This window comes from Strix uralensis, chromosome 16, assembly GCF_047716275.1.
Source record: "Strix uralensis isolate ZFMK-TIS-50842 chromosome 16, bStrUra1, whole genome shotgun sequence".
Classification (NCBI taxonomy): domain Eukaryota; kingdom Metazoa; phylum Chordata; class Aves; order Strigiformes; family Strigidae; genus Strix; species Strix uralensis.
This window is the reverse complement of record NC_133987.1, coordinates 5,706,701-5,734,564: the sequence shown is the minus strand read 5'-3', so window position 1 is coordinate 5,734,564 and position 27,864 is coordinate 5,706,701. Positions and strand designations below refer to the sequence as shown.

Genomic DNA, 27,864 nt, shown 5'->3' with positions numbered 1-27,864 from the left:
AGAATATTTGCTTCAGGTGGTTTGTGGGACCAAATAAATGCATGCAGCAACCCCAGCGAGGCGGCTTGGGAGGCACCAGTGCAGGACACACCGAGGAGCTGCTCCCTTCCATGAATGGTGCTGAGCAGTGCCAAGAGGAGAGCAGGGTACCTGGGGAACACGATGGGGGAGAAAAGATAACACAAATTTGATGTTTAATCCAGAACAGAAAGGGAACAGAACAGAGAAGAGGAAAGGCTTTTGGTTGGCATTTGTGAGGCAAACTCATTTCTTTTCTTAGAGACTCTTTGAGGTCCCTCCAAAAAGAGCATGAGTAAGGTTTTTTCCTTTTCCTGGCAGCTTTGGGAAGGCTGCAGCCGCATTTCCCCCCTTGCTGCCCGGGGGTCCATGTGCCCGTTTCCGGGTGGCTTCTGCCCGGCACAGTCTGCTCCTGCCTGTGCATGTGGGGCTGGGACAGGAACCACTGCAGAGGTGGGAGGGGATGGGGACAGGGATGGGGACAGGGGAGCTCTGGGAAGGCTGAGCTGGAACAGCCCAGCACCAGAGGGTGAGTCATGAAGAGCTGGACGCTGCTCGGGTTCATGTCAGGACAGCAGCAAAACTCTACATTTTGCCTCACTGGTCCTTGTTAACAGAGCCTCCCAGTACAGCACCAGCAGCACGTGTAAATCTTTCCTCCCCCTTGATACGGGGACATCCCTCTCTCCACAATAGCCCCTAGTCCCTCTCCTTATCACTCCGGATGCAGATTTTTGAATTTTAAAAAAACCCAACATGCTGCAGTCTGTTTTAATCACCTGCTAGTTTTACTTACCACCACCAACATAAAAACATTCTCAACACAGGTCATCTACAAACAATTTGAGTTCTCCCTTATATAACCCAGGTCCACCTACAGCTTTAAAGGTTGTTTTGTTTCTTACTGAATCCTTCAAAGATCTACAAAACCCCTTTTCCATTGTGACAGCTGTCAGGGCTCCAAGCTCTGGGGTCGGGTGACTGCTGGGCAGTGGTACAGCGGTGCAGAGCACTTAGGAGCTGGGGCACATCAGCACACGGAGCAGAGATGGTAGAACCTCTCTGAGGACCTCAGCTGAGGTGTCAGCTGGGTCAGGGAGGGATGGGGAGGCTTTGAAGGGGTTTTGAAAAAGCCGAGTGGTTCCCAAGATGCTCTCACATCTCATCCCTCCTTACCTAAGGCAGAGAGCATTTAAAAAAAAATAAAAGACATGACCTAGCCAGCACGTGCCCCTGTGGACGGGTGAGATGTGAAGTGCTGGGGTCTGGTGTAGGGCCGGTGGCAGAGCAGGAGGACTACAGGGGAGGAACATTTAAAGCAACAATTTGTGACCTGAAGTGGGGAAGGGCACTGCGAGAGGACAAAACACACTTCTCCCCTCCTGATGTTCTCAGGACAATCAGAAGCATTGCTTTTCTTTTTCAGTCTTAGTGCAGGAACGATGCTGGAGCTTGCACTATATAGGATACCCATCTCTTTTAACTTCCTCTTTTAGAATTAATGCGAGGCAGTTGCAAAACAGAGAAAGAAAAAACAAAAGAAAACCAAAACCAACCAAACAAACAAAAATTCAGAGCTCAAACCTAGTTTCAAATAAAGCCATCAATGTGCTTTTTTTTCAAGGGCTGGAAATGACCAAGTTTGCAGTTTCAGCTACAGAAGTGTGGGCACTAAAATCAAAAGGCACTGGCACTGTGCTGCTCTGCCCTGGAGCCGGGGAGGTGCGTGATGTTCAGCACACTCTGAAACCCCCACGTCTGCCCCGTGCTGTCCTGAGTAACTGTGTCTCAGCAGTCCCTCGGACAAGGGCAATCTGTGCGACATCCCATTTTATCTCTTGGCTAAGGGATGATCCTGTCATGCTGTGCTTGGTTCTGCAGCCCCCTCGCTCCACAGTGGCCACCAGCCCTCTCGAGGGACTCGCACATGGCCAGGACCACTGTGTGCTCCTCAGCAGATGGGCCACCCAGGCAGGACAGGGCTGGATGGATTCTCTGAAGATGCCCTCTGCTCAGCCTCTTTTGGAGATGGTCTCCACGCCTCCCATCCCACAAAGACCCTCGTGGCACCCTGGCCATAATTGCTGCAGTTAGCCAGAGGATTCAGTAATGCAGTCCCAATTAATGTGAAATAAAGACAACTTGCTCTCCAGCCATTTCTGGGTGTCGTGGAATAGTTAATAAAAAACAAAATGCTACCAAATAGGTAGTGATGGGAGAAGACCATCTGCAAACACACGCTGAGGAAGTGTCACCCCTGTGCTTGTGTTTGACCTTCCCCTCCTTTCCCACTCACAGGGTGCTAATACTCATCGCATCCTCCCATGGATGGTTTGGCATCAGGCATTATCCCCAAAACCTGTGAAGCAGGGAGGGAAAGCAGCTGCACATCACCCTCCCGAGACCGGTCCCAAATCTGCTCACGGAGAAGCAAAGTGCTTTGTTTTTCAGCAGGGAGGTGCATGGGTCAGTGGGGGTGACGTCTGCCTTTAGCGCTGGCCTGTCCCCAGGCACCTGCCCATGCACCTACACCTTCCCCCAGCATCACTGCAGGGGCAGTTTCCATTGCTGCACCCCTTCAGGAGGCTTTTTCCACCTTTACAGCTCATGCACAAAAGCCAGAGCTTTTACTGTGGGTTTGGTTGGGTTTTTTTCTCCTTTCTCCTGCCTAAAAAGATGCTGAAGTCTCCCAAAGAAAAATTATTTCCATGCAATCCCAGCACTTTCTCTCTTGGCTGGAACATTGCATGTGGTTTTGGGTCTGTGGTTTTTGATACTTTACTTTTTTTTATTCACAAATTTTTTGGTCTTCATTTCCATCATTGTGAGAGGCACTGTGCAACCCGACAGACTGGCTGCAAGTCCTGAGGAAACTATAGCAGGACAAAAGCACCGGAACTCAGCACGAGTTGATGCAAGCAGAGAAACAAGAAAAATCCCTGCTTTTGCAAACAACCTAGCTGCTGGGTTTCATAAGGAGCCGGACTGACTTTCAGTGTTTCATTTGGACTCCAGCTAGGAAGCTGCAGCTGCCACTGAGAACTAAAAAACCTGAATGAACAGCAGCTTTCATATTATGCATCCTGCTAAGCAACAGCAAGGAAAGTAAAAGACGGGGTTCTGAGTCACAAGGTAAGTTAAATGGATCTGAATAAGTTTGGGCAAAAAAACCAACTATTGCTATAGGGAACAAAGTGTTCCCACCCTGCAGAAGCAGCTTGCTTGAGTGAGTCATAAAAAGAGGTGGTCTCTGCCTGCCCTGCTTCGTCTCGCTTTTTCTGCTTCACTGCAGCAGGCAAAGTAAGTGCAAGGCCGGGTTATTGCTGAGCTGGCTTTAATCTCTTCTTACTAACACTCCTTGTTTCATTAACCACCCTCAGCACTCCAGAATGATGCTTTCTTCTAGTCTGGTTTTGCTCTTAGCTGTGGCTGAGCAGTGGGACAGGGGTGACGGAGGCTCCCCCGCTGCCGTGAGAGCCCAGGGCAGGAAAGAGCCGTCTCCTGGTGTCCTCCACAGAGATGGAAACTTTCCGGGGACTCTGCTTCTCTAGCCTCACTGGGGAATGACAGCTGTTTGAAATGTGCTGCTCATCCTGAGCCACAGCTTGCAGTGGGGATGGGATGGTGCTGCTGCTGCCAGCACCCGCGTCCTGGTGCTCCCACCCACCCAGCCAGGACATCACCGCATGGGACCCGCTCCAGGGACACCTCTGCCTGCTTTATTTTGGCATACAGAAAGCCGAGTTCCCAGAGTCACTGAGTCAGAGATGGCAAGTCATGGGAAAGCTGCCTTTCCGCTGGGAAGGGTGAAGGAGAGTTGGGTGCCGTCCACTTCGTCAGGGTGATTTGCTCTATGGGAGAAGCTGCTCTGGGAATGACTTACTGTAACTTGCCCTGTGCCTCGGCACCGCTGGGCTGAATCACTGTCTGGGCTTGCTACGGAGATGGGACCGCTTTCAAGGAGCCGCCCAGCACGGAGCGGGGCCATTTCCAGGACATTGCAGGCATGTTCCTGGCATCGGAGGTGCAGGCAGGGACAAGGAGAAGGAGGGAGGGAAGAGTTGTTTGCTTAGGAACCAGCAAACATCATTTTGCTGCCTGTCTGCGCTGAGATAAGCATGATAACAGCCCCAACCGCAGACCAGAAGAGGTGGAACCACGCGAAGATGCTGGTACCCACGTGCATGGGACCGTTTCCATACAGGCACAGCCTCTCCTCCCATAGCGCCTGCAGGGAACTGTGTTAAACCCCCACAATCGCCCAGGTCTGAGTGTGTGCAGGTACTAGGAAGGGATGTTCGCTTGGGATCCTCATCTCTTCCCATGTCTGGTAGGTGAAATGGCAGCTGGAGAGAGCACATGGTGACTGCATGAGCCACTGCTGCTCAGGGGCACATACTACTGGGGGTGAAAGTGTTTCACAGCTCCTCCCAAGACAGAGGAATTAGGGTGATTTACCCACATTGGAAAAAGGCACATGCTAAAAAAGCACCAGAAAATAAAAACCAAACCAGATAATTAGAAATGGAGATACAAACTCACTGACCAAAAGTTCACGCAGGCCATTAGAAATATGGATGCGGCTAACACCCCCTGGACCACTCCACAGCTGGATCCTGGCTTTGCCTCCATTCATGCCCTGCTCACAACTCGCAGGGCTCAAACTGACCCGGCTGTCTCTAGCAGCACTCCCAACCCCTCTTCTGCATCACCCCAGTGTGTTGGATAAACACTGCGGACAAGAGGGCGTTAACATCGGTCATCTGCAAACCACTACAGACAGTGGAAAATTTTAAACCGCGTTGCTTTTCAGGATCCAAATATTCTTGTCTGTGAGCCCTCAAATCGTTTCGTGGCTGCAGACAGGCTCCTGACGCTCAGCTTGAGCAAAGCATCTCTGTGGCATCGTGTCGGAGAGGAGATGCCCCACACTCATCTCTTACACCATGGGCAGAGGAACCCCTGAGCTGTTGAAGCTTTACTTTGGAAAATGCACAAGCTCCTTCAGCATTTTGGGCTTTTCTACAATAAATTGCTCCTGAAGAAATTTTAGATCCTCCTGGGGAAGAAAATAAAAAATCCCGAACAAATAATTTCCAAGAGGAAGTCCAGTGTCCAGAGAAACTCAGCCCTAATGATGCTTCATTTCCTGCTGCTGGCGATGCAAGGAGCTCTGGAGCAGTAAGGATGTTGAGGCTTGAAAGAAGACAAAAGGTAAAAAAGCAGAACCAGAATATTTTCCGTCTCTGGAACGATGCCGAGGTTCGCGACTGACACAACCATGTGTTTTCCATCTCTGTGGCGCAAGGAAGGTTTTAGTCTTAACTGCCCTCTTGGGTTTTCAGTCAAGATTTGTCACTAATTAAAATGGGCAGTGGCTAGTGTTGCCCTGTGCACGGTGAATTTAAAGCAAAGATAGTCATAGACTGCTTTTCCTGAGCAAAGCCATAGGAATAACAGGAAGGAAAATGTTAGCAGAAATTTAAAGTGCAGCTCAGGCATCCAAGAGCAATTTCTGCCTTGTGAACTCTCAGCATGTGAGCTCAGCACAGTCATCAGTGGGATTTATTCTTTGACCATCCCTGGAAGGTCAGGACATACTTCCACTGGGCCCAGTGAAAACACAGGCTGGGGTAGGTAGATCTGTACCTTTGACATCCCCCAGGGGCTGCTGGCAGTGCCAAGGGACCCGCCAAGGTCTGGCCAAGATTACGGTTCAGGTTGCAAACTTGACGTTGCTAGCCATAGCCTCCAGGCTGACTTGCTTTGCCTTCTTGCTTTATTTTCTCTATGTGCAGAGCAAGTGAGCTATTTTTGCAGATATTATGGGGATTTCTTATCATTTCTATTACCCAGATGTGTTACGTTATATCAAAGTGTTAGAATTCTTCAGGTACACAGCATGATTAAAAAGCTTTGCATGAGCAAATGTGCCTCATGCATAAGCTGTCTACCTTGAGCTATAAGATTAAACTCAATCATGAACCAAAAAAAAAAATCAATCAAGGTGCTCTCTCCAGCTGTAATAGTGTCAAGAAAATATATTTAAATAAGAAGTTGCACACAAGAAGAAAGAATCACATCATTTAACTCTCTGAACTGGAACTAATGGTTTCTGCCCTTCCCTAGCAAAGGTTTGTGGCATCTCTAAAGCCCTGCATGGGAGGAATTTTTTTGCTGGCAGACACTGGGAATGTCAGGTGTCTCTGGAAAGCCAGCACTTTTGATGCAGGTTAAAAATGAGTAAATAAAAAGCTTGATTGATTATATTTAAGTTAGGGTAGTTCCAGGGTCAGTGCAAAGCAAAAATATGTTATTTAATCTTCTGTTCTGCCTTAGATTGAGCGTGGCAGACAACAGTGTCCCTGGTTTGGGCATTGCATCCTCACTGTGAGGCAGCAGCCATTAAAGGGTTCCTATTACCTGCTCTGCTTAGACAGGCAGACACACCCTTTCAACAGGCTCCAAACAACAGTGTTTAAATTTAATGCAAGGAGACTGGTATTTTCACTTGCTCTTTCTTCTTGTTTTTTTGCCAGGCAGAAATACCTGAACAAACAATCCCTTTTGCTAACATTTTAATCTTGTCTTTCTACTCAGAAATTCAGAGAGGAAGAAAGGGGACAGAAAAAGCAAACGGTGGCTTTAAACCTTAGCTAAAGGGTGGTTTCAGTCAAAGAAACCTTTAATTACATTTATACAGCTCTCCAACAATAGCACATATTCTAATGTTACAATGAACACAACCATCAGCCATCCTCACCACCAAAATTCACTGAAATTAACTGCTTTTTCATCAGGTTCACATGTCTCATTTCATCATTCATAAATTTTCATTTTGTCTGCCAAAATAGTGCCAAAAAAAAAATCTGCCCATTTAGCACATGCAGAATTTCCTCCTTAGCCTCGGATTAAATTCACACTTGGTTGTCAGGTTTCATCCTGGTTCCGCTTGCAGAGGCTGGGGGCTGTGCTGTGCTTCATGGCTTTGGAGTGGGGATGCTTGAAAGGATTATGGGAAGAGCAAATAATTTATCATGAAATTACCTATTGCAACCCAACGGGTTGTGCGCTCAGCCTCATGGTGAGCTTTCTGCTTTGCAAGCACTTTGCAAGAAGTGTCAGAAGCATCAAAACAATTTACATTTTTCTACACGTCGCCGCAAGCTTTTCAGCTGAAACATTTCAAATTGTCAATCAACCGTTTCAAAATGAACCTGAGCTAAAGCAGAGCCAGAGCAGCTGAACTGAAAGAATAGTTTTGAGAGAGGGAGGGCTGAGACCATCTTCTTGTTCCCAGGTGAAACATTTAAAGACTGCAAAGTTTCTAAAGACAGGAGAGCAGTTTTCCTCCCAGCCATTAGGATGTCTGCATATCTGTCATCATCTCTAGATTTTTCTACCTAATAGGAAAACCAAGATTTCTGAATTGAACCAGGTTGAGATTTGCAGGTTTCTGGTACGGAAGACAATAATTTATACATCCAGTTTTAATCCGTCACTTTCAGGATGCTCCCGTGGTGTCGTGAAGGATGACCAAGGAGGAACGTACTCAGTTTTGCAGCCTCGCGGCATTCAGTGCAGTACTAATGCATCATTTCAGATGCATGTCGGGTCACGGTGGGAAGGAGGATGGACGTCCCTCCCATACAGGGATCCGAGTGATGTGCAGGAGAGGCAGCCTCCCTGCCTGTGCTCTGGTGAGTCATGGCCACAGCAGAGCAAAGCCCAGTTTGTCATTTGCTGTCTTCTGAAGAAGGTAGACATGTGAAGCTGAAGTCAAATCCATCATCGCCACGTTTAACAAAATAAGGTCACAACGATTATCTTTAAGGGAAAAAACAAATGGCTAAAAACAATCTCTCACTTTACCTCAGAGATCTTAAATTCTGAGCTTCATCCTTTTTACTTTTTTTATTTATTTTCAGAGAGTCAGATTTCACTTCAGCACCACCACAAGAGTTATATTTGCTTCTCCCCTGAAACTCGGCTCAAATCATTCTTTCCTCCAGATTGACATGATCTTGTTACAAGGAAATCCTTACGAGGTTTGTCTCCTTTCCTGTTGCACATTTAATTTCTCTGGTTTGAGGTTTTCCTTCACCTGATCTCTGGTTTTGCACTGGATGCCTTTCAAACATAATCCCATACTGCTGAATTCATCGTTCTTTTCTTGCAGTCCTATCAGACACCTTTCTCTTCACCTCTTTCTTATTTTACTAATTCTCCTGTCCTCTGTTGTGTTATGAGCAGACTGCAAATCTGAAACTCTGTTTATTCACATCCATCATTACTGTTTCACCCAACCACAGCCAGTGCAACCAAATACATTTCTGCCATGTTAGTGAACTAACTTCACTAACTTTTAAAGGAAAATGAGGTGGTGGGGTGTCAGCTCTAGAATACCCTGAATTGACTGGACTGTTGCATCATTTGCTCCATTTTTTTTTTTTCCAAATGCAATTTCTAGCCAATAACTTGAGTAATTGTTCTTCATGAATCATGCAAGTAGCCATGATTTCTTCAACGGGTGCTTGGATTACCATAATGTGAAATGTGCACAACCTGCACACTGATTTTTCATCCAAACTTTTTTTTTTTTCCTTAAGTCACTTCTAAAAATAGGAAAGTCATTAATCTTAGGGAGAATAATGGCCTCTGAAAATGTAAAGTAATTTCTTCATATTTATGAATCCTTTCCTTTTTGCCTATTACAAATATCCCTCTTAATGAATGCTCTTTCTCCTTCATGAAGGTATTATGAGCAATTATGTCCTCTGGTTTTAATGTTCTGATAATGTAATCAATTGCCCTATACTTTATATCCCCAGGTTACTGACTACCCACACTCCTAAGGAGAACTAAATAGCTTTTAGTCCCCTGCATTGGCCCTGATTGCTTGAGACTGAATGAACATGGGGTCTTCTTTAGACCATTATGTATGTGGACAAACTTTAACCACAGCAGAGGAGACCCCAGAAACAACATGTGGACCCCAAATGCGCTCTGTGCTGCAAACCTTCTGTTCTGGTCATGTACAGGCTGGTTATTTATGACCTGCTGTCCATTTAGACTTGTGTTGCATTTCTGTTCCTGTTTGGCAGCACAAAGATGGCTTAAAAGGAATGAAAATTAAGAAGAACTTAATGAGAATGAAATTCAGCCCCTGAACACTGATATAAAAGGAGTATTAATCCCTCCTCAGCCTTGTACCTAGAATGAGGCACAATTATGAATAGAAAGATCATTTCAAGTTATGACAGATTTGAAGAAAGAACTTTCACTTCCATCAGAAGGAAAGTTATTATGTTGCTGCTAATAAGTATTCATCAGGTTTCCAGGGAGCTGGATTACATCAAGTAATAAAAGGTGTGAATGACAGTTCTTTTGGGGCAGGTAAGAACTAGAAGAAAGCATCTCCCAAGAATGCCAGTACAATCCAAATACCTTACCCCATACTCACACTCTTTTTTCCATATTTTCTCAACTGGCCCATTTGGTGCTCAGTGAAGCCTTTGCAGAGCTCCAAGGCGGAATTCCCTCCCTCTGCAGATGGGACCTGTGTGTTCATGGAGCTATTTCTGAAAGCCAAGACATCTACCTACTACCTTCCCCACCTATTTCAGGAATTAAAGATGGTAGAAGAGAAGCTGTAAAAGCTGCTCCCAGCCTGAGGTCAACAAGAGTCTATCTGATGACTCTGATGAATCTGACTTTGGATAAGGTCCAAAAAGGCATCAGTCCAAAATCTGTCCTATGTGAAACACCGCTGCAATCAGCAGAAAGACACTAATTATACATGGTACGAGGAGGCAGTTACCTGTCTCTGGTTCCAATCCCTCCCTGGGAAGGAGGCTGATGGCGAGCTAGAAAAAAAAAAGCTCACCTCCTTTACACCGCCTGAAACATTTTCTTTCTGTGCATTTCACCCAGTATTTAGGGCCTTTGGAGCTTGCCAGTAGCAGATGAAAATGTAGTAGGCTATCTCAGAAACTAGTGTTTGTGCAGAACAAATCCCAGTTCGGGCTGTTTGTTGCAGTTATTTAGCTTTCCATTCTGCACATTGGAAAATAATAACGGAAAGCGTACACAGAAATTTTGCTAGGAAGAGCACATGGGTATGGTCAAAGCCACAAACTGCTTGGTGAAGTCACCTTGGAAAGAGGTTACCACCAAGAGGCTGCGAGAGACTATCCAAAGAGAAACGCTTTTGATTTCTTTTAGTTTCATTTCCCCTCAGGTTTGTCCTTTAAAAATCAGGTTTAGGCTCTATGTTTAAATAAAGTTTCACTTTGTACATCTGATTTTGAATTTTTCAGGATGGTGATGCAATAAACAGAGCAACACCTCATGTCTTTTACCCAGCACCTTTTGCAAAGGCTGTTCCAACAGCAGCCAGGCAACGAATGTGCCTTGAGCAGAGTTTGCTACGACAGCTTTAAACATGTGTTTAAGGGTCGTTTAGATGGGATGTTGGGGGATATGGTGTAGGGGAGAACTTTGTTGAGTAGGGCTGATGGTTGGACTCAATCCCAAGGGTCTTTTCCAACCTGAATGATTCTGTGATCTCAGCCTTATCTTCCAATCTCAGCAGGCTGGGGTTTTTTTTGTGTGTGTGTGTGTGGTTTTTTTTTTTTTGTTTTGTTTACCTGGTGTCTTGTCAGATATTTCAACTGTAGGTAATGAGACAGGGATTGCCTTTTCTGTTGCTTGTAAACAGTACACAGTGGGGCACCCTTCCTACCTGGAGTCTCCTGGTGCCACTACAAGAAAAGCTAATAATTAATCAGAAGAAACGCACCTTGCGGTAGCATTAACAGATGGCCCATCAGAAGCTCTGATTTGAATCACCGCGTTAATCATTCCTGTTCCTTTGCTCCGTCCAGCTGGCTCCATTGAAGATGAGCACAGTGTTTCTTCTGCTTTTGGTGTCCACTGCGAATGTCGGTGCCGTGCTGGAAAAGGCTCTGCCGAGACGGGAACCGCGGCGCCTCTCGTGCGTGCGATGCTGTGGGCCTTCGGAGCAGCCCGTCTCCATCATCTCCTCACGATACACAAGGATGAGCAGCGACCCTGCCTATTCGGTACCCAAAGTCCAGCCCAATATAGACATCACCATCCTCAAAGGTGGGTAAAGCTGACTACCATGATAATATCCTTTATCTTACTTGATCACCCTCATTTTGCAAGCTGTGCTCCTCCCTACACCAAGAAACTCATCCACTTTATTTACCCAAAAGAAGGTCAAGGGGTGACATGGCACAGGCTGTAAAAGTGTGCAAATGAGAAGCTTGGCAAAAGGCTCTAATCTGTCAAAAACCAGAATCACCAGAAGCTCAGGTTAGGTCACACCTGAGACCTAAAAACTAGGAAAGACACTCACTTTTTTCATTGAACATTTTCTGTCTCAATAAGGCACGCAAATAAAATCTAAGCATACAATACATGCCAGGAGTCCTGTGAGCAGGGATACACAGGCCAGATAAATTCAACCACCTCTCCCAGGCCCGAATCAGACCTCAGCAAAATCAGTAACTTTTCTTGCCCTAATCTCTGCAGGAAGGAGCTGGGTTCATGAACACCGGATTCATGTAACCAGTCTGGTCAGGCCATGGAGTTCCGCTATTGGACATTGAACGTTGGCACCACGAGCTCAGTGAAGCCAAGCTTTCACCTGGCGTTTTTATCCTTCTGAGAATTAGGAAGGTGCCTGTGTCTGAGCAATGCTTCCAGATATCTGTGCTGGGAAAACAATGTTTCAGCAGCTGCCTTGCTGGTTATCTCCAGCAGGATGTGTCGGCAGCTTGGGCTTCACGTGCTTGCGTCTGACAAGGTTTTCCTTTACACTTGCAGGTGAGAAGGGTGAAATGGGAGAGAAAGGGTACCCTGGAGCAGTTGGGAAGGAAGGAGAAAGAGGGCTACGTGGCCTTAATGGACGGAAGGGCCAGAAGGGCCAGCCTGGCCCACAAGGCCATTCCTGCAAGCAGCTCTACGCTGCTTTCTCAGTGGGTCGGAGAAAAACCCTTCATAGCTCAGACTACTTCCAGCATGTCACTTTTGACACTGAGTTTGTGAACCTCTACAAGCACTTCAACATGTTCTCGGGGAAGTTCTTCTGCTACGTGGCAGGAATCTACTACTTCAGCCTCAACGTCCATACCTGGAACTTCAAGGAGACCTACCTGCACTTGATGAAGAACGAGAAGGAGGTGGCCATCCTCTACGCCCAGCCCAGCGATCGGAGCATCATGCAGAGCCAGAGCCTCATGCTGGACCTGCAGGAAGGAGAGGAGGTCTGGGTGAGGATGTTCAAGCGGGAGCGAGAAAATGCCATCTACAGTGAGGAGTCTGATGTTTACATCATCTTCAATGGCCATTTAATCAAGCCAGCCATAGAGTAGCCATTCATCAGCTTTAGGGTCAAAGCTTTGGTAGATACATTAGTGTCTTCCCTTTTAGAAACGCATATGTCTAGTTCCACTTGGAAGGATTACAGGCCTCCTGGCCTGCTGACAGGGTTGTCTGTCCATGCCAAGGACACCTGTGTGGGTGGAGGTGACTGTTTCAAGGTGATGCAAGCTACATAAGTACTGAGAAGGCTTCAGCCCTTATGTGCCCTGAAGAATACACATGCAGAAGGCCCCAGTTCTGCAGCCCTGTATAGATCCCCAGTAACATCCCTAAAGAGTTTGCCAAGTTGGTAGCAAAAATTTAACTTCTTTACTCTGCTTTAGAGAAGACACTTTAATTATATCTAAGGATCATCTTCAGATACCACTTACCCAGGTGCTAGTTAAAGAATGTCAGAACTCCTACAACAATACTTGGATATCTTTGCAGTGTTCAATATTGTTAATAAGAGTCCACACTCACCAGCACATACACCAGGTCTGCTCCACTCAGGCAAGAACACACCAGTGTTAAGAACAATAGTTAGCACAGTATATTTACCCTAAATTACATTTTTATTCCACTTCATGCAACATGACATTCTGAGACCATAAGCATAGCATCACAGAATGGTTTGGGTTGAGAAGGGACCTTAAAGATCATCTAATCCCACCCCCCCCCGCCATGGTCAGGGACACCTTCCACTAGTCCAGGTTGCCCAAAGCCCCATCCAAGCTGGCCTTGAACCCTTCCAGGCCTCCCTGGCAACCTGTGCCAGTGTCTCACCACCCTCACAGGGAAGAATTTCTTCCTTAGATCTGATCTAAATCTCCCATCTATCAGTTTAAGACCGTTACCCCTCATCCTATCCCTATACTCCCTGATCAAGAGTCCCTCCCTCGTTTCCTGTAGCCCCTTTAAGTCCTGGAAGGCCGCTCTAAGGTCTCCCCGGAGCCTTCTCTTCTCCAGCTGAACCCCCCAACTCTCTCAGCCTGTCCTCACAGGGGAGGTGCTCCAGCCCCCAGAGCATCTTCATGGCCTCCTCTGGCCCCGCTCGAGCAGGTTCGTGTCCTTCTGATGTTGGGGGCCCCAGAGCTGGACACAGCACTGGTACTACATAATGTTAGAATTAGATAAATAACAGCATATCCGTCTGGTAAAGCTTTTTCAGAGGCACATAGTTTTTAGTACAACTGTAGCCACATGCTATAACTTTGCTAGACTTCTGTACTGCTAGCAATACTTCTTACACAAGAACATCTAAAATGGCTGGGAATATGTGTGTTTCCTATTTTAAGGAAAACAGTGGGCCCTGCCTTGGGATCCAGTTTCAGAGTGCTCATTGCCAAGCTGGAATTTGAGGCCATGTTTATAGCATCTTACAGCATACCGTCTTATAGCACCCTCATTTCTGGAAAGTGAGAACACTAGAAAGAAAAAGGGTGCTTTACTGTAAGCAGCAATATTTTAAGAGAATTTGGTTTCTTTTTTCCTGAAAAATTATTGACCTAACAGTGGAAAGGTACATGCAGCATCAAGAAACATGGTTTTCCCCAGTTTCTCCTTGCCCATTCCCCCAATCTCTTGTTTGCATCCCAAGCCATTTTTATGAAGGATACATGAAAAGTTCTTGCTAGACAAACTGCTTCACTGCTGTACCTCGCCTATCCACCGCTGTTTGGAAATGTAGCCAAAATAAAGATATTGCTTTGAGTACACTTGCTTTGAGTAGCCTGGTTTTGTTTATTTATCTCCATATGTTTTTTTCACAGTCCAGGGCTAATAGCACTAGACTAAACATCCAGTCCCATATAATAGTCTCAGGTGGCAATATCAGTTACTTGAACACTAGAGGACCCCAGAAACTAGACTGACACCAACTCTTCTCCTTGCAGGCCAGTAAACAACCATCATCATCAGGATGGGGAGACAGAGAAGTTAGTGACCTCTTGCTGTAAAATAAATACCAAACATTTGCGATCTCACAGTCTTCTTGATAATAGGAACTTTTAAGTAGCCTATGCGCAAAGTAAATGCGTGATGAAAATGGGTCCACAAGCCTTGAAACATCATGTCTGCTCCTGCTTCCATCACAGCCTGCAACACTGACAAAGACAAGGGGAAAACCTACATAGATTTAAGAAACACTCCCAAGGGGATTTTATGCAGATAATCTGCTGAGCTGCTGTCAGCTACCCCAGCTGCTTAGGTCAGGCCATTGCACAGCATTCCCTTCCCACCCACTTTCTAAAAAAGCTTCTTAATCAGCCATTCCCATTAGGATGGTGGTAAAAGCCCCAATGGCTGCGTTGCTTCCTGCAGCACATCATTTAGTACTGAGAGCAGTAGCAGGGAGATGCCAGCCCTGAGCAAAGACATGCACAAGCAGAGACCTTTCCACTGCACCCGACTCAGTGGAGGCATTTGCAGACTGTTTTTTCCCAGCCACATACCACATTGGAGACCTCAAAAGCTTTTTCCCCCCTCCTTTGTCCCTACGTCTAAATCATTCCCTACCCAGACCTAAATTTTGCAGCTGCAGAATATCCTCCTCTGGGTGCAGGGTACCGCTGGCAGAGGACCTCATGAGATGCCTGTGGTGGAGCAGGGATTATTCACTAAAGCTGATGTGGTCGCAGGGCTGTCGTAACATTCCTCACATATTGAACCACTTCACCGCAGGTTCAGCTCATTCCTGTCTGCAGTTCACTGCATTGACTATAATTAAAAAGAAAAAAAAAAAAAGGCTTAAAGTGTCATGCCCAGCTGGAGTTACTGCCAGTGCTTAATCCAGCACTGGAAAAAACACACCCAGAATGCATTTATGTTCAATCTGCACTGATTTTGGAAAATTTACTTTCTACCAGGAAGCAAGAAAAAACCCCTCCATCCATCTATATCCCTAGACACACCTAGACTCCCTATAACACCTAGACAACACAGAGACTCTGATTATTGAAGCAATAGGACACATTGAAAATGCTCGTGACTGATACAGCAGTGGCATAATCAGGTAAGTCACTAAAGCCACATTGGTTACAGGTGCAGAATAACCTTTCACATAATAACAAAGGTTATTGGGTTGCCAACCTTACTCAAATTAGTTATTTATAGCATGAAAGAACTAGAAGTCTCAGGCTTCTGAGTTCTTTAGGGAAAAAATTTGAAATACCTAAAAAGCTTAATGTACAAAGACATGTACTGTCACCTTTTGCATGCATCCCTCAGTTTTTTCCAACTTCAAGGGCTGGGACAAGCATCCCTATTTAGAGAAGTTTAATGAGCCAAATCCAAAGCTCAAATATTTGAGATCTGCGCATCAACATACAGGCAGCTTGCCAGGGCCTGTCTTATAGAAGCAGAATTTAAATCCCTTTTTTCCAGCAATATGTGGCTTGGAGAACTAAACTTTGAAAAAAAGCTTTTTAAGTTCTCTTTTGAGGAGAAGAAAGTGGGGGGTTTAAGTGTTGAAATTTAAATGAAAAGGAAAAACTTAATTTGTATTTATTTTCCCAATTATTTCCCTAAATTGCCACTTTGTGTTTCATGCTTTGAAAAGAGTCATCAGGGCTCAGTCAGAATCTTGTTTCCAAACCCTTCAGTGAACAGTATTACACAGAAATGATTAAACTGCCTCAGCTGCCATAAATCCCAGGTGCATTTTATTAAGAAACATTAGCTCTCCTGTAGGTCCCTCTCACCCCAGGATCCCTGTGGAAGATGAAGTCCCCATGGTACAAGGCACCAATAAACCAATTTGCCAAAATAACCTTACCTGGCCTTGGGCCAGGGCCAGAAATAGGGGAAGCAGAGGGACCTGTTAAGATCATATACAGGGACCTGTAAATGGAGAACAGAAACCCTCTATAACAACAAAAATATTACAGAAAACATAAGATGAGAAGCATCTACCCCCCAAAAATCTCTTTTGTTTGACATAGGAAGATTAAAACAGACTTTAAGACAACATACCTTTAGTTTTCTGACTGCAATCTGCATGAGATTTACACTTACTAGCCCAAACTTTGACAATAAGGAGGAGATAAACTCATTTAACATCCTCTCCTTCATTTCTTTGGCATCAGAGTCCCAGATGAGCTCCTCACAGGGAGAGAGTGCTGGGACAGCATCTGTCCCTGTACCAATAAGGCAATGAATTGAAGACAGCAAGAAAATTACCTGCCCATATCCACTGGGGGTAGGGCAAGATTTCCATTCAGTATAAGGAAAAAAATAGTTCAACGAGAAGAAGAATCAGACTCTGCAGCTGCAGCGTGAAAGACAAGCTCTCCATCCCAGAAATGCTTCAACAGCATCCCAAGGCCTGCCAGGAATGACAAGGGCAGCTCTGGCTTAGAGCAGAGGAATGAAGCACATAGCTACACAGGGCTCCTTTAACCTTCCTTTCCTGTAGATTTAAGTTTCAGCTTTTTTTCATTGAGAAAAGCCTGAAAAAGCCACAAGAAATAGTTCCCACTAAAAATCCCCATATGAAGAAGCTGAGCCAGGCCTGCTTTCACATTACTTTAAATTTGCTTCAGCTGCAATTTCCAATATCACAAACCCACACATAAGAAATCCTGCAGCAAAGCTCAGTAATTACTGGGATCTATCTGCCCCATTGAATCCTCTGCTTAAGTTTGTCTTATGACTTCCAAATGTGCTCACCCAGTACTTTTGACTGCACTAAATGGAGCATTGCCTTATGACTTACAGAATTTCGTAGGGTCCTTGTTTAGCTACATAATTGCTCTATAACTTGGTTTTGCTCATTTTCTCTGTTCTTACCTTGCAGGTGTAAGACAGGAAAAAAAATCTTTACACTTGTAGATTTAACCTAAAAACACCACTTTTCTGAGTTCAAACACAGAAGCATCTGACTTGTAAGAGTCTGACCCTCTTTTCTTTGTGAGCTTAAAATAGTCCAGACTTTTCTTCCTCTTTTCTTTTCCTGGAGCAGAATTTAGGGGTGGTGCTTGAACTCCTCTTTATATGCAGAAGCAGGAAATTACTTGGAGCCCACCTGAGTCTGCCTTAACAAGCTGAGGGGCTGTATAAGGCAGCAGTAAGGGCTGGGGTACCTTCTGGCCTTGCTGGGGGAGGTAAGGCTTGTGTAGGTTTAGTGAGCAACATGCTGGGGAAAAATTATAGGTGAGAATTTTCCCTTAGTATTTAATAGAGGATTAGAGAAGACACTGTATTTTACCATATGCTGAGTGCACTTATGTTTTTTCTGTGGCCTGTGATGGGCTGTAGCAGTACTTAGTGTGAGGGTGGTTTTACAAGGACTCTCCTTGAGTCCTAATGCTGGTCCTGCAACTTTTTCACTGACCAAGCAGAAGATCTTACTCTTTTTGTGAAATCTTTAAATAATGCTGTAACTACTCAGAAACACCCTCTTGAAAGAGGTGTTGAAGGTTTTATAATCCTGGCTGTGACAAACAACCAGTGTTCAGGTTAATAGCTCTTACAGTGCTATTAGAGCTCATTATACCTGGCAGAGCTGGTGACTGGGCTGGAGCTTTGTGCTCTTGATGCCAAATGGCATCAAGTAAAGTAAAACCTCTGTGTGCTCCCTGTTTTCTCTCCTAATTATTCTGTTCCTGCATGCTTGCTCCTGGTCAAACCCCGCTGCTCTGTACTGTCAGCTGTGTTTAAGTTGATTAAACTTCTGAACTTGTTCATTGACTCTGAGACTGTTCTTCAAAGCAAAAGTCATCTCCTTGAAGAGAGCCCTTCTTATAGCACTCTTTAATTCTCAATAAATAGGGCAGGAGGTGAAGAATAGGTCTTATCTTGCTGTTGGTTTAGCAGTGAATCTGAATCATAGTTAATTGCTTTGCTTGCAACCCTGTGATGGTAATGAGTAGTCAAAGCCAGGTGAGAAGCAGACCTAAGAGAACTGGCAGCGTCCTCTGAACTAACCACTAAAGCAATCTGGCCCCTGGGCTCTCTCCTGCTCACCACGTGCTTGTGCTATTGCAGAGAGAGGATGCGCTTGTCCTGCTGCTGCTCCTGCTTTACAGCAGCTCTCTGACCCAGGGTTAAAGCTGCTAAGCCTGCAATCTTGTTCTGTGCTCGGTCTATCAGCTGTGCTCTTCAAAGATAGCCCAGTTCCTTGATTTGATTTCAGCCTGTAGCAATAAGCCAACCCTTAGTAACTGCTGTAATCACCCTTCTCTTCTGGCTGATCCTAAGCGAGGCCTGTGAGCTAGTGTGAATCAGGCTTTCCCCAGCCAAACCAGACTGGTAAAATCCCTATTCTGCCAAATTCCACTCAAAATGTTAAATTCCCCTAAACTCTATCTCTTTGTGTGTTTTTTCTGCCTGTAAATATTCAGAATGGGACCTGACAGCAAACATGTTTCTCCCCAGCAGCAGTTTAGTGCTGCTCCTCTGATCCCAGGTTGGGCACGCTGCGTTCGGGCGGGCTGTGCTATAAACCTGTCCAGGCACTAAGGAGTTTGCTCTGAGGATGTGCTGGACACTTGAAGTCTGATTACCCTCCTCATCCCTTTTGAAACCTCTCTTCAGGTAACCAGGTCTTAAAAGCAATGATGACATGAAAACTAAAGCCTGAAATATTCTTCCTGAGCACATCTGGGGATGTGTGAGAACATCTGTGGCATGGGTGTGAGCTGCAGGCATGGGACACTCGGCGCTTAAATATCAGTTTCTCAGTGGATTAGCTAATATCACAAACACCTATTGCCGTGCAGTGCCTCACTGCACCCTGCCTGCTCTGCTTATGGTGCTCCCCTCCCTCTGCCATGGGGATGCTGCAATCTGTTGCAGTGGGATATCCAACAGATCCTGTATTTCCACCTTCTTGCAGCCTTTTTTTTGGTGTAAGGAGGCTGTTTCTGGTGAGGTTTCATCCCTCCTCATTTTTCTGGAAGGTTCCTTCTCTGGCAGTCAGGGTAAGAACAAAAGGAACCCCTGCCTTCGGCAAACTGCTTTCTTCCTCTCAATAAGGAAACTTTTATTTTACAGCAGGAACAGGCAAATAACATCATTGCCGATAAGGAAACCAGGCAACAAATAAAGCTAATGGTTTGCGTTTGGATGAGTTGAATGGAACTTAATGATTCTGGTAAGAACCTATTCACTATCAAGGATTTAAAGTAGCAGATAAAATGCACCAGATAGAATAAGAAAGTGTTAAAACAAATAGAAACCATTTACAAGCTAGGGAGCAATACATAGCTAAAAGGCCAGAGACTTTGGCCTGCACATGCTCTGGGGCCATCACTGCTTCCCGACCTTTGCCCTTTAGTCTGCTTGGGTTGGAGGTTGGGAATGGAATTTCCCAAACCCTTGGGCTGTGTCTCCAAACAGAGCAGCAGTGGGTACCCCAGGACAGGCTGGGGAGCCCCCATCCTCCTCCTCACGAGTTGCTCAGGGAGAGGTAGGATGTGGTGGTGGGGGGTTCCCTGCTCTTGCTCCACGCTGTGCACCGCGGCTGTCCCTGCCAGCACCTGGTGATGCCTCTTCCTCCTCCTGCACCCTCATTTTCCATGGTGGTTTTAGCAGCAGCACCTGAAAACAGCAAACCCGTGTGCTCTCACTGCCAGCTCACGCTACCTGGCTGCTCAACACCTTTTCTTTGCCTGATTTTGTGAGATTTTATATGCTTTCTGCCTAACCAGGTCTTCAGTTAGAAGTCCCCAAGTAAAAAAGTTCACAGGCTGTGTGACTATAACAGGGCAGGCTGTATCTTCTTGTGAGGAGAGCTCAGAGCCGGTTACTTCTGTCCTCACAGTGCTGAATTTGGCCGCAGCAGAAACGTGGGCAGAGCTTTATCCTCTCTGCCAGCACTGGCTGCAGCTCAGGAACTGGCAAACAGGGAGGATGAACTGGTGGAGCCACGCTGGTGCTGCGGTGACGAAGGCTTTGCTTCCCCTCTCCCAAACCAACGGATGTTTTCTTGACAGCAGCTGCACCACATGCTGCAGCCAAAAGCTGCTGCGGAGGATCTGGGCACCCCGACAATTGCTGCCATATGTTGGGCATGACAACCTAATGATATTTGCAACTCCTTTCTTCCAGGGAAAATTGCATTAAATCCAACTCACAAAGAAATTGCTTCCTCCCTTGGTCGTGGGGGGACCAGACACCTTTTTGCTGGCTCAGGGACCTGAATGCTGCAGTGCGGGCAAGTGGCGGATCTCCTCCTGCCTTTGCCACCAAAAGGCCATTTAAGGAGAAAAACTTCTGTTGCAGGAAACAGAGGAATTGCCACCAGGTTTGGGTTTTTTGCTAACGCAAAATGCCAGTGCTGAGCAGCTGCCTGAGCATACCCAGGGAATCACATCGCCTTGTTTCCATGCAAGGAAGAATGCAAATCAATTACTGAACAAGGTCATTCTTCCCTCTGTTTCTCTGTCTGTACTTTTCATCCCTCTTAAGGCAGAATTTCGACTCCCCCATTGATTGAAAAGGCACCTGTACAGTGAAACATAAACCACACACTGCTGTGTAGATCTTGCATGGTAAGCCCAGGCAAGCATTAGCATCCAGGGAGTTAAACACTGTCTGCTGGCTTTTTGGGGGTCTGCCACTCTTATTTGCGGTGCCTGCCTCCCATTGATAAGAATTTCTCTGAAGTGGCCTGGGCAGGAGTTCCCCATCACTTTTGCTTTCAGTCCTGGGTAAAATCAAGGAAGGAAACGCTCAGAAAATGCTCCAGAAGGAACGAAAATGCCAAGGCTTTCAAACTGCAGTAAAAAGCTTTGAAAAGACACAACTGTGAACAAACACAGGTTCTGGCCCTGAAACCTGCTTCTCTCCATAGGAAACGCTCCCTCAGACCACACACTAATGGCAGTTGTTCCCCAGGGTGGAGAAACGAGCTGACAGCAGCATAATGCTGCCCCGATGATGCTCACTGTGTGCAAGACTACTCGTCTGCTATTTTTAATATCTAACAAAATACAAAAGGAACTGCTGGGATAGGTGATGTGGATGCCAGCCCCTCCTTGCTCTCTCCTGCCATGCTTTCTGTGCCCATTTGGCAGCAGTGCTGCATGGCTTGGCTTTACTATACATTGCAGAGAGAGAGTGAGCCTTGCTGCTCTGCTGGGAATGGAAATACAGGACTGGGAGGAATAATGCAGGAAACATGAAAAAACCTACCAGGCACACTTAATTTGGGATGCTACTACAGCCGTGTTGAGTCATAGAGGCTCCTTGCACAACCTTAGCTCTAGCAGTGGACATGACTTTAGTAGGTCTCTGCCATGCTAAAACAGGGACACTTAAAACAGACTGTAAACAGATAAGGTACTAAATTATCTCATTAAGAAACAGAAGAGCTTAGTGGTCTGATGACCCAAAGTGAAAGTGGATCAGGGTTAAGAAAGGGTGTTGGTGCATTCAGGATTTTGGCAAGGACTCCTCCCCAGCCCTGCTCCCATTTGTGAAGGCTGAAGGAATGGCTGGTGCAGGCTACACAGCTAAACTATTTGGAGAAATTGTGACTCAACCCAATATAATCCCCAGTCATTCTCCTAATTGTACCCCCGAGACCAGAATGGAGTAAAATCAAGAAGGTAGATAATGAGAACTTGGCCTGCATTTAGCAAATTCATGGAGCCTGGGTCATGAAGCCATCACTGTCTGTACCGATCAGACCTGGTCCATTATTGGAGATGATTCAAGTTATTGTGTCCTGGGTATTTCAGGTATTTAGTGACGGGTCTCCTAATGGTTTGCACATTAGCAGATGTTGGATCATCAGTGTCTCTGGTGTGGCTGTATTTTGTGCTCAGTATCTCCCAGTGCTGGGGTGTTTCACCTTGGATGATTCTGAAGTGGAGCAAATAGCATTTATTTGGTGTATTAACCTTGTCTAATTGAGTCTCTCTGCTCATTAAGAATAGCAGTTATAATTTATCAGCCATAAAACTGCTAACTGCATTTGCTTAATTACTGGCAATGTCATTTTTTAGGGGCTTTGGGGAAGAAAGCAGTGGGTGTTCAGAGCTGACAGATACCACATCCTCCGTCAAGCTGGAAAGCTCCTTCCTCACTGTGGCTCTGGGCAAAGCAGTTTGGCTTCTTCATATGGCCTGCAACGCTCTTCTGCCCGTGCAAAGAGATTGAACCTCTCGGCACCCGCTGCCTTCACTGAGAAGTGGACAGCTGAAAGTCAATCTGCAGCATCTCAGGATAACCCTGTGATGGGCAGGATAAATAACAACTAGATGATCTGTACCCCAGGCATCCCTCCTGTTTTGCTGTGGTTTGTTCACCTGCGTCAGGAGCCGGTGTCTCAGGGTGCGTTGGGCTGCTCCTCTTGTGTGGAATTGAAAAAGTTGTGATGGTGCTGCAGGCTGAAGCTGCAGCAGTGCAACAGCCTCTGAACTGCTGCACTGTCTCATGGCCTGTCTCTTTGAAAGACTGGTGAAAAGGAAAATACCAAAAGCTTTTTTGATTAAGTGGCATCGGTCAGAGGCAGAATGGCTTTGCAAGTCAAGTATTAGGTCTTTAAAATGCAAAAAGAGCCATGGAACTCAATATAAAATTCCCCAAATGCTCTTAGTTTCACACTGAACAATACCCCATGGCACTAGATAAAATATCGTTCCAAAGTCATCTGTGAGTTGAATAGGAACCTGCTATTATTGAAGTTTATTGCAGAATTCATCTCTCTCTGCCTGGGATCTGTTTTGAATCCTTGGTAAGTGTCCTGTAATCTCTTCTCCCCAACTACTGGGTTGCAGCTTCAGCCAATTGCTGAGTAAAAGGAGTTTGTTTCTACGTTCGCATTTGTAACCAAATTAAATATAACACCACTTTTTGTGCAAAGTGGCCTGTGCACAGTAAGTCGTGATGCAAAGAACTACTCGAAAAAGACCCTTAGAGGATTTAAGGTGCAGTAGCACGTCACAAGCCGCAGAGCCAAGCGGTACTTTCCCAGGCCTTGTGCTGCTTCTGGAGCTTGCTGTCATTGTTACTCACTGGAAATGACACTTGCTAAATTGTCAAGTGCCACAAATGTGTGCTTTCATTTCCCTCTGAAAGTCAGTTTGACTGGAGGAGTATCAGTGAAAGCCTGTGTATGCAAGATCCTATTGTGCTCCTCTGATGCTTACACTCATGAGAATTTAGCAATAACAGTGAGTTTTAGTCTTTATCACTATTAAGACTCAGACCTGTGGTGCAGCCGAAAAGGACAAAATATCTCAGCTGAAAAGATGCCTTTGACACAGAAGAGGCTACACTGATTTATTGGTGAAAATACAACAAAAAGTGTCCGAACTGGCACATTCAGTGTAATTCATGTCCTCTTCCCATTCGGCTAAGCCCAGTTGATCACAGAGCAGGTTATTCTCAAAGTTGATTTGAGCCCAAGTGAGAAGTGCAGGGGTGTGCTGAGCTGTCCCGAGCCTGGTTAACCAGTGCGACATCAAGAAATCAGTTCAGAGCAGTTCTTAACTAAATTTTGCAGAACCTGCATCTTTCCTTTCTGGTTTTGTGACATTAAATAATAATGTAGCTAGTAGTACCTGTTGAGAGATGTCCCATGAAATACCAGTTTCCCGCTCACCTGAAGCCCATCCCTGGACCAGCAGCACCTCCAGACTGGGCCAGCTGAGCGGCCACAGCACCCAGTGCCCAGCATGGTCTGGGTGACACAGACGTACGCCAAGCCACCAGCCAGGGTCAGCTGCACACTCTGCTCTGGCTCAGCCAGACTGAATTTAAACATCTCAGCCACGTGTCATACACATCTCAGTTACTTCTTATGATTTATCACAATCTTCCTCAAACTAAGATCTCCCCAGTCCCAGAGTGAATCAGAAAGCTGGCAATGCATGGTCAAAAATCTTGAGAATACTGTATTTTTTTCACCTTGATGTGCAGCAAATGCCATGCTTTGAAATTTTTCAGCATTTTAATTAGATGATTAAGATCAGGCTCAGCTTTCAGGTTGTACCTTTTAAAGGTTGCGGAAGGAGGATTGTTGAAAAAGGGGAAAAAAGGAAGGGAAACAGCTTCGTGTATGGGCTTTTTGTACAATTCCATTTTCCACACTCTTTTTTTGTGCTCTCTGGAAATTGCAAATGCTCTTTGCTAAGTGCATCTCTCACAATGCTGGCTCCTGCTCACTGAACAATATGGACGTGGTTTAATATCCTATTGGAAAATTTCTTGAGGGATTCACAAAGGATGAAATCCACCCCCGGGCAGCCAGCCAGCACCAGGTCTGTCATTGTGAGATGTAAGTGGTTCATAGACTTCACTCTGGCCTCTTGCACAGCAGTGGATTTCACCTAAATGAACTGCCTGAAGTGATCTGAGACTAAATTCATGCTGGTTTCAGCTGGTATCTATCATGCTGCCTACCGGCATTGCAGAACCTGGTCGAGGATCCCAGACTGGGAGGCAGGGTTGATGTTACCCTGCCAATAAACCCATCCATTTCAGGGGTGCAGAAACCCCCCATTCACATTGCATGGCTTGATCTGTATGTTCCAGCTCAGCTCCACATCTACATCATGGCTACACCAGGTCAGAAATGCAATGCAATTGCATTTCCCCCACATAAGATTTTACAGGTGTTGAAGAAATCCAAATAAAACTTGGTGACATGAATTTATTCCATGTAAATGACACTTTGCTGCGCTGATTCCTGTCTGGAGTAGTCAGCCACATGAACACCAGAAAATAAAATATTTGCAAGGCTGAGATGTGAAGCCCATCAGACCTCTGTCTATCACCTGGCATATGGGACTGGATTCACACATGTGGCTACAGAAAGTGCATGCAGCCTGTGGTGTGAGGCTTAATAGCGGTGCAAACAGGAAAGCAGAATGATCGCATTAATTCTGGAAGCTGCACAATTAATTCCCCCTGCCCATGGGAGCTACTGTCATCACATCTCTTCAGAGCCAGCATTTCTTCTCGTGACGTGACGCTGCTCTGGCGTGTGTGCTACCTGTCTTTGTTCTGCTTGTTTGAAGCCGCAGTTTTTCAGAGAAGTTGGGATAATCTCTCCTGTTGCACAGAGCTGCTGCAGCCCCAGTGTTAGTGATGGCCATGACTCATATGTGTCAATCTGAGATGGTAGGAACAGCCTGTGCAATGTGCTGTGTTATTAATTTCAGTAAATATGTTTTTGTTGATCCCACTCCTTATTATTTTGTGGTGGCTATAGGTTCATGGGCTAGATATCATGGACAAGCACAAACTGAAAGGTGTTGTCTGCTGGAGAGATGGTGACTTGGATGATGGACCTGGACTTCTGAAGCCTTGGACCTTCTATGTGGTGTTGCTAAGAACCCTTCATCTCCACCCTGGTTTTGTTTGTGCTCTCTGGGCATACTGTTCACTCCCAGGGCAGGGACACAACCCACTTTTATTTCATATTTCAAGAAGGCAAGATGATGTTGCACTGGGAAAATCCAGGAGAGCATAAGTTAATTGAGACCTTGGGAGGGAATTTTTTTTTTTCTCCAGATTCTCCACAGAAGGACATGGTGGAACCTGCCCCTGGAACACTGGGAGGGGAAGCCCAGAATCTCCCTCTGGAGTTTCACAACAGGGAAGCCAGAGGCAGGTGCTCTGGACCAGTGATGGCTGCACACCTGGACCTTCCATCCAAACACTCTTCACTTGCACGAGGAATATAAAACCCAGGCCCCAAGTTTGCTCCTTAGACTGCCTGGCAGAGGGACAGCCTAACTATATGAAAAGGTAGAGTGAAACACTCGTCCCTGATGGTAACTGCCAGGCCACAGCAGTGCTGCATGTCCAGGGCTGTGCTGTGTGTCCGTTTGCAGCATGGGGGCTGTTGAGTCAAATTCAGATGCAAAGTTATCTGTTGGTCTCACATCACTAGAGGTCACATCACTAGGATCACTGTACATCCCCTGTAGCACCCACATCTTTTAAGGGCTTTTGCTTTTTCATTACTCATGTTGGAAAAAAGCAAAACACTACAGCAACTCTAAAAGTTCATCCTAGGAAATGGAGAGTAGACTGAGGGAACAGGACATATCTGATGTCTGGGTCGACTCATTGCTCGAGGTCAGAAACCTGGATCGAGAGCTTAAAGGCTCAAGTTATACATGGTAAGAGACCAAGTAGAGAAAGCTTTCCCCTTTAGTGACTTTTCAGGGAAAGATGAAGAGATACAAAGGATTAAGTGTTATGAGATTACAGCAGGAAAGAGAGAGAGAACACAGAAACCCCAAAGCATCATCCATCTCATAGCAACAAGGCTGGATTTAGATGGAGTTATTCAAACAATACAAAAATGTGCAGGAATAAATGTGACATGAAAACAAAGTGCAGGTTGAGGTGACCAACTAAGACATTTCGGGTAACTGAGATGGTGGAGCTGGATAAGCCGTTCTGGGAACAAACCACAGAAGTACAAAATTAGCAACTTTTGCCTGTTTTCTGGTTGCAGAAGGTAATGGGCAGTTAGGAGGACCAGGGGAAAGGCACCGTTTGCACATGCTGGAAACATGGCCTTGCGATTTTTGAGGATACTGCTGCATGTATCAAGTCTGTGCCAGGACCATATGTCGCAGAAAACATTTGGATCCCAGTGATAACCCCGTCCCTGGGGCCAGCAGCACACAGAGCCTCAGGGAACAGAGATCTGGTTTGAACAGTCTCTTAGGATCCTGCTAGTCCCGGGGGGGTTTACATTAAGGCACACATAAGCGATACTGGTTTTGGAAGTTAGACTACATTTAGCTGCAACTCAAAGAGGGAAGGAGTAAAAATATCATCCCTGGCTCTGCTCTTACTCCGATGTAAATCCATTGGGCTGTGGATATGCTTCTGCCTCAGGCCCCAATTCAGGTCTGTGCCTGGGTGCTGCCTCCCTTAGAGAGCAACCAGACAGAGATCCTGATGCCAGGGGAGTCCGTGGCCACCCTACTGAAACCCAGGAGGCCAGAAGTCACTGGTGAAGCACATTAATCCCACGTCACTCCTGACTCCTCTGAGATACCCACCCAGAAGCTGCCGTTTGGAGTTGCTGCATTCTGCAAATGCCACTTATACAAACTGAATATGTGACTTTTCCCCCCTCACTTACACCCATTTTTACTGGAATAAAAAGTGATACACTTAAGAAAGGTGTTCCTTTATCCCAGCTGATGCTTGTTTTACTTTTGCACACATACTTCAGCAAAGCACTTCGCTATCCAGCAGTTGAATATTTGTTTATTGAGAGGTCTGCATGAATCTCAATGAATATTCATAACTAGAGACTTAAACAGAAATGGCAACAAACAAATATATTTTTCAACTTTATGAAGGTCAGATGGGCACAGGGCAAGGCTTCCTTGACCTTCACGTGCACGTGGGTGTTTGTTTTCAGTAGCGCAGCAGGAGAGCTAACATTTGTAATATTTTAGTGAATCAAAGGGTTGGCCAAGAAAGGAATAGTTAAAGCTGAATAGGAAGTTTTAATTTGAAGAATTGTCTGTCGAG

At 45.7% G+C, this 27,864-nt stretch overlaps 1 protein-coding gene across 1 annotated transcript; it reads left to right on the top strand.

The window, feature by feature from the left end:
- The first annotated feature begins 5,205 nt into the window (after nucleotides 1–5,205).
- Nucleotides 5,206–12,419, top strand: C1QTNF8 (C1q and TNF related 8). The gene is made up of 4 exons (XM_074885510.1): nucleotides 5,206–5,280; nucleotides 7,947–8,066; nucleotides 10,905–11,145; nucleotides 11,872–12,419. Exons 1-4 carry the CDS (start codon nucleotides 5,206–5,208, stop codon nucleotides 12,417–12,419), a joined length of 984 nt encoding a protein of 327 aa, XP_074741611.1.
- Nucleotides 12,420–27,864: the final 15,445 nt, after the last annotated feature.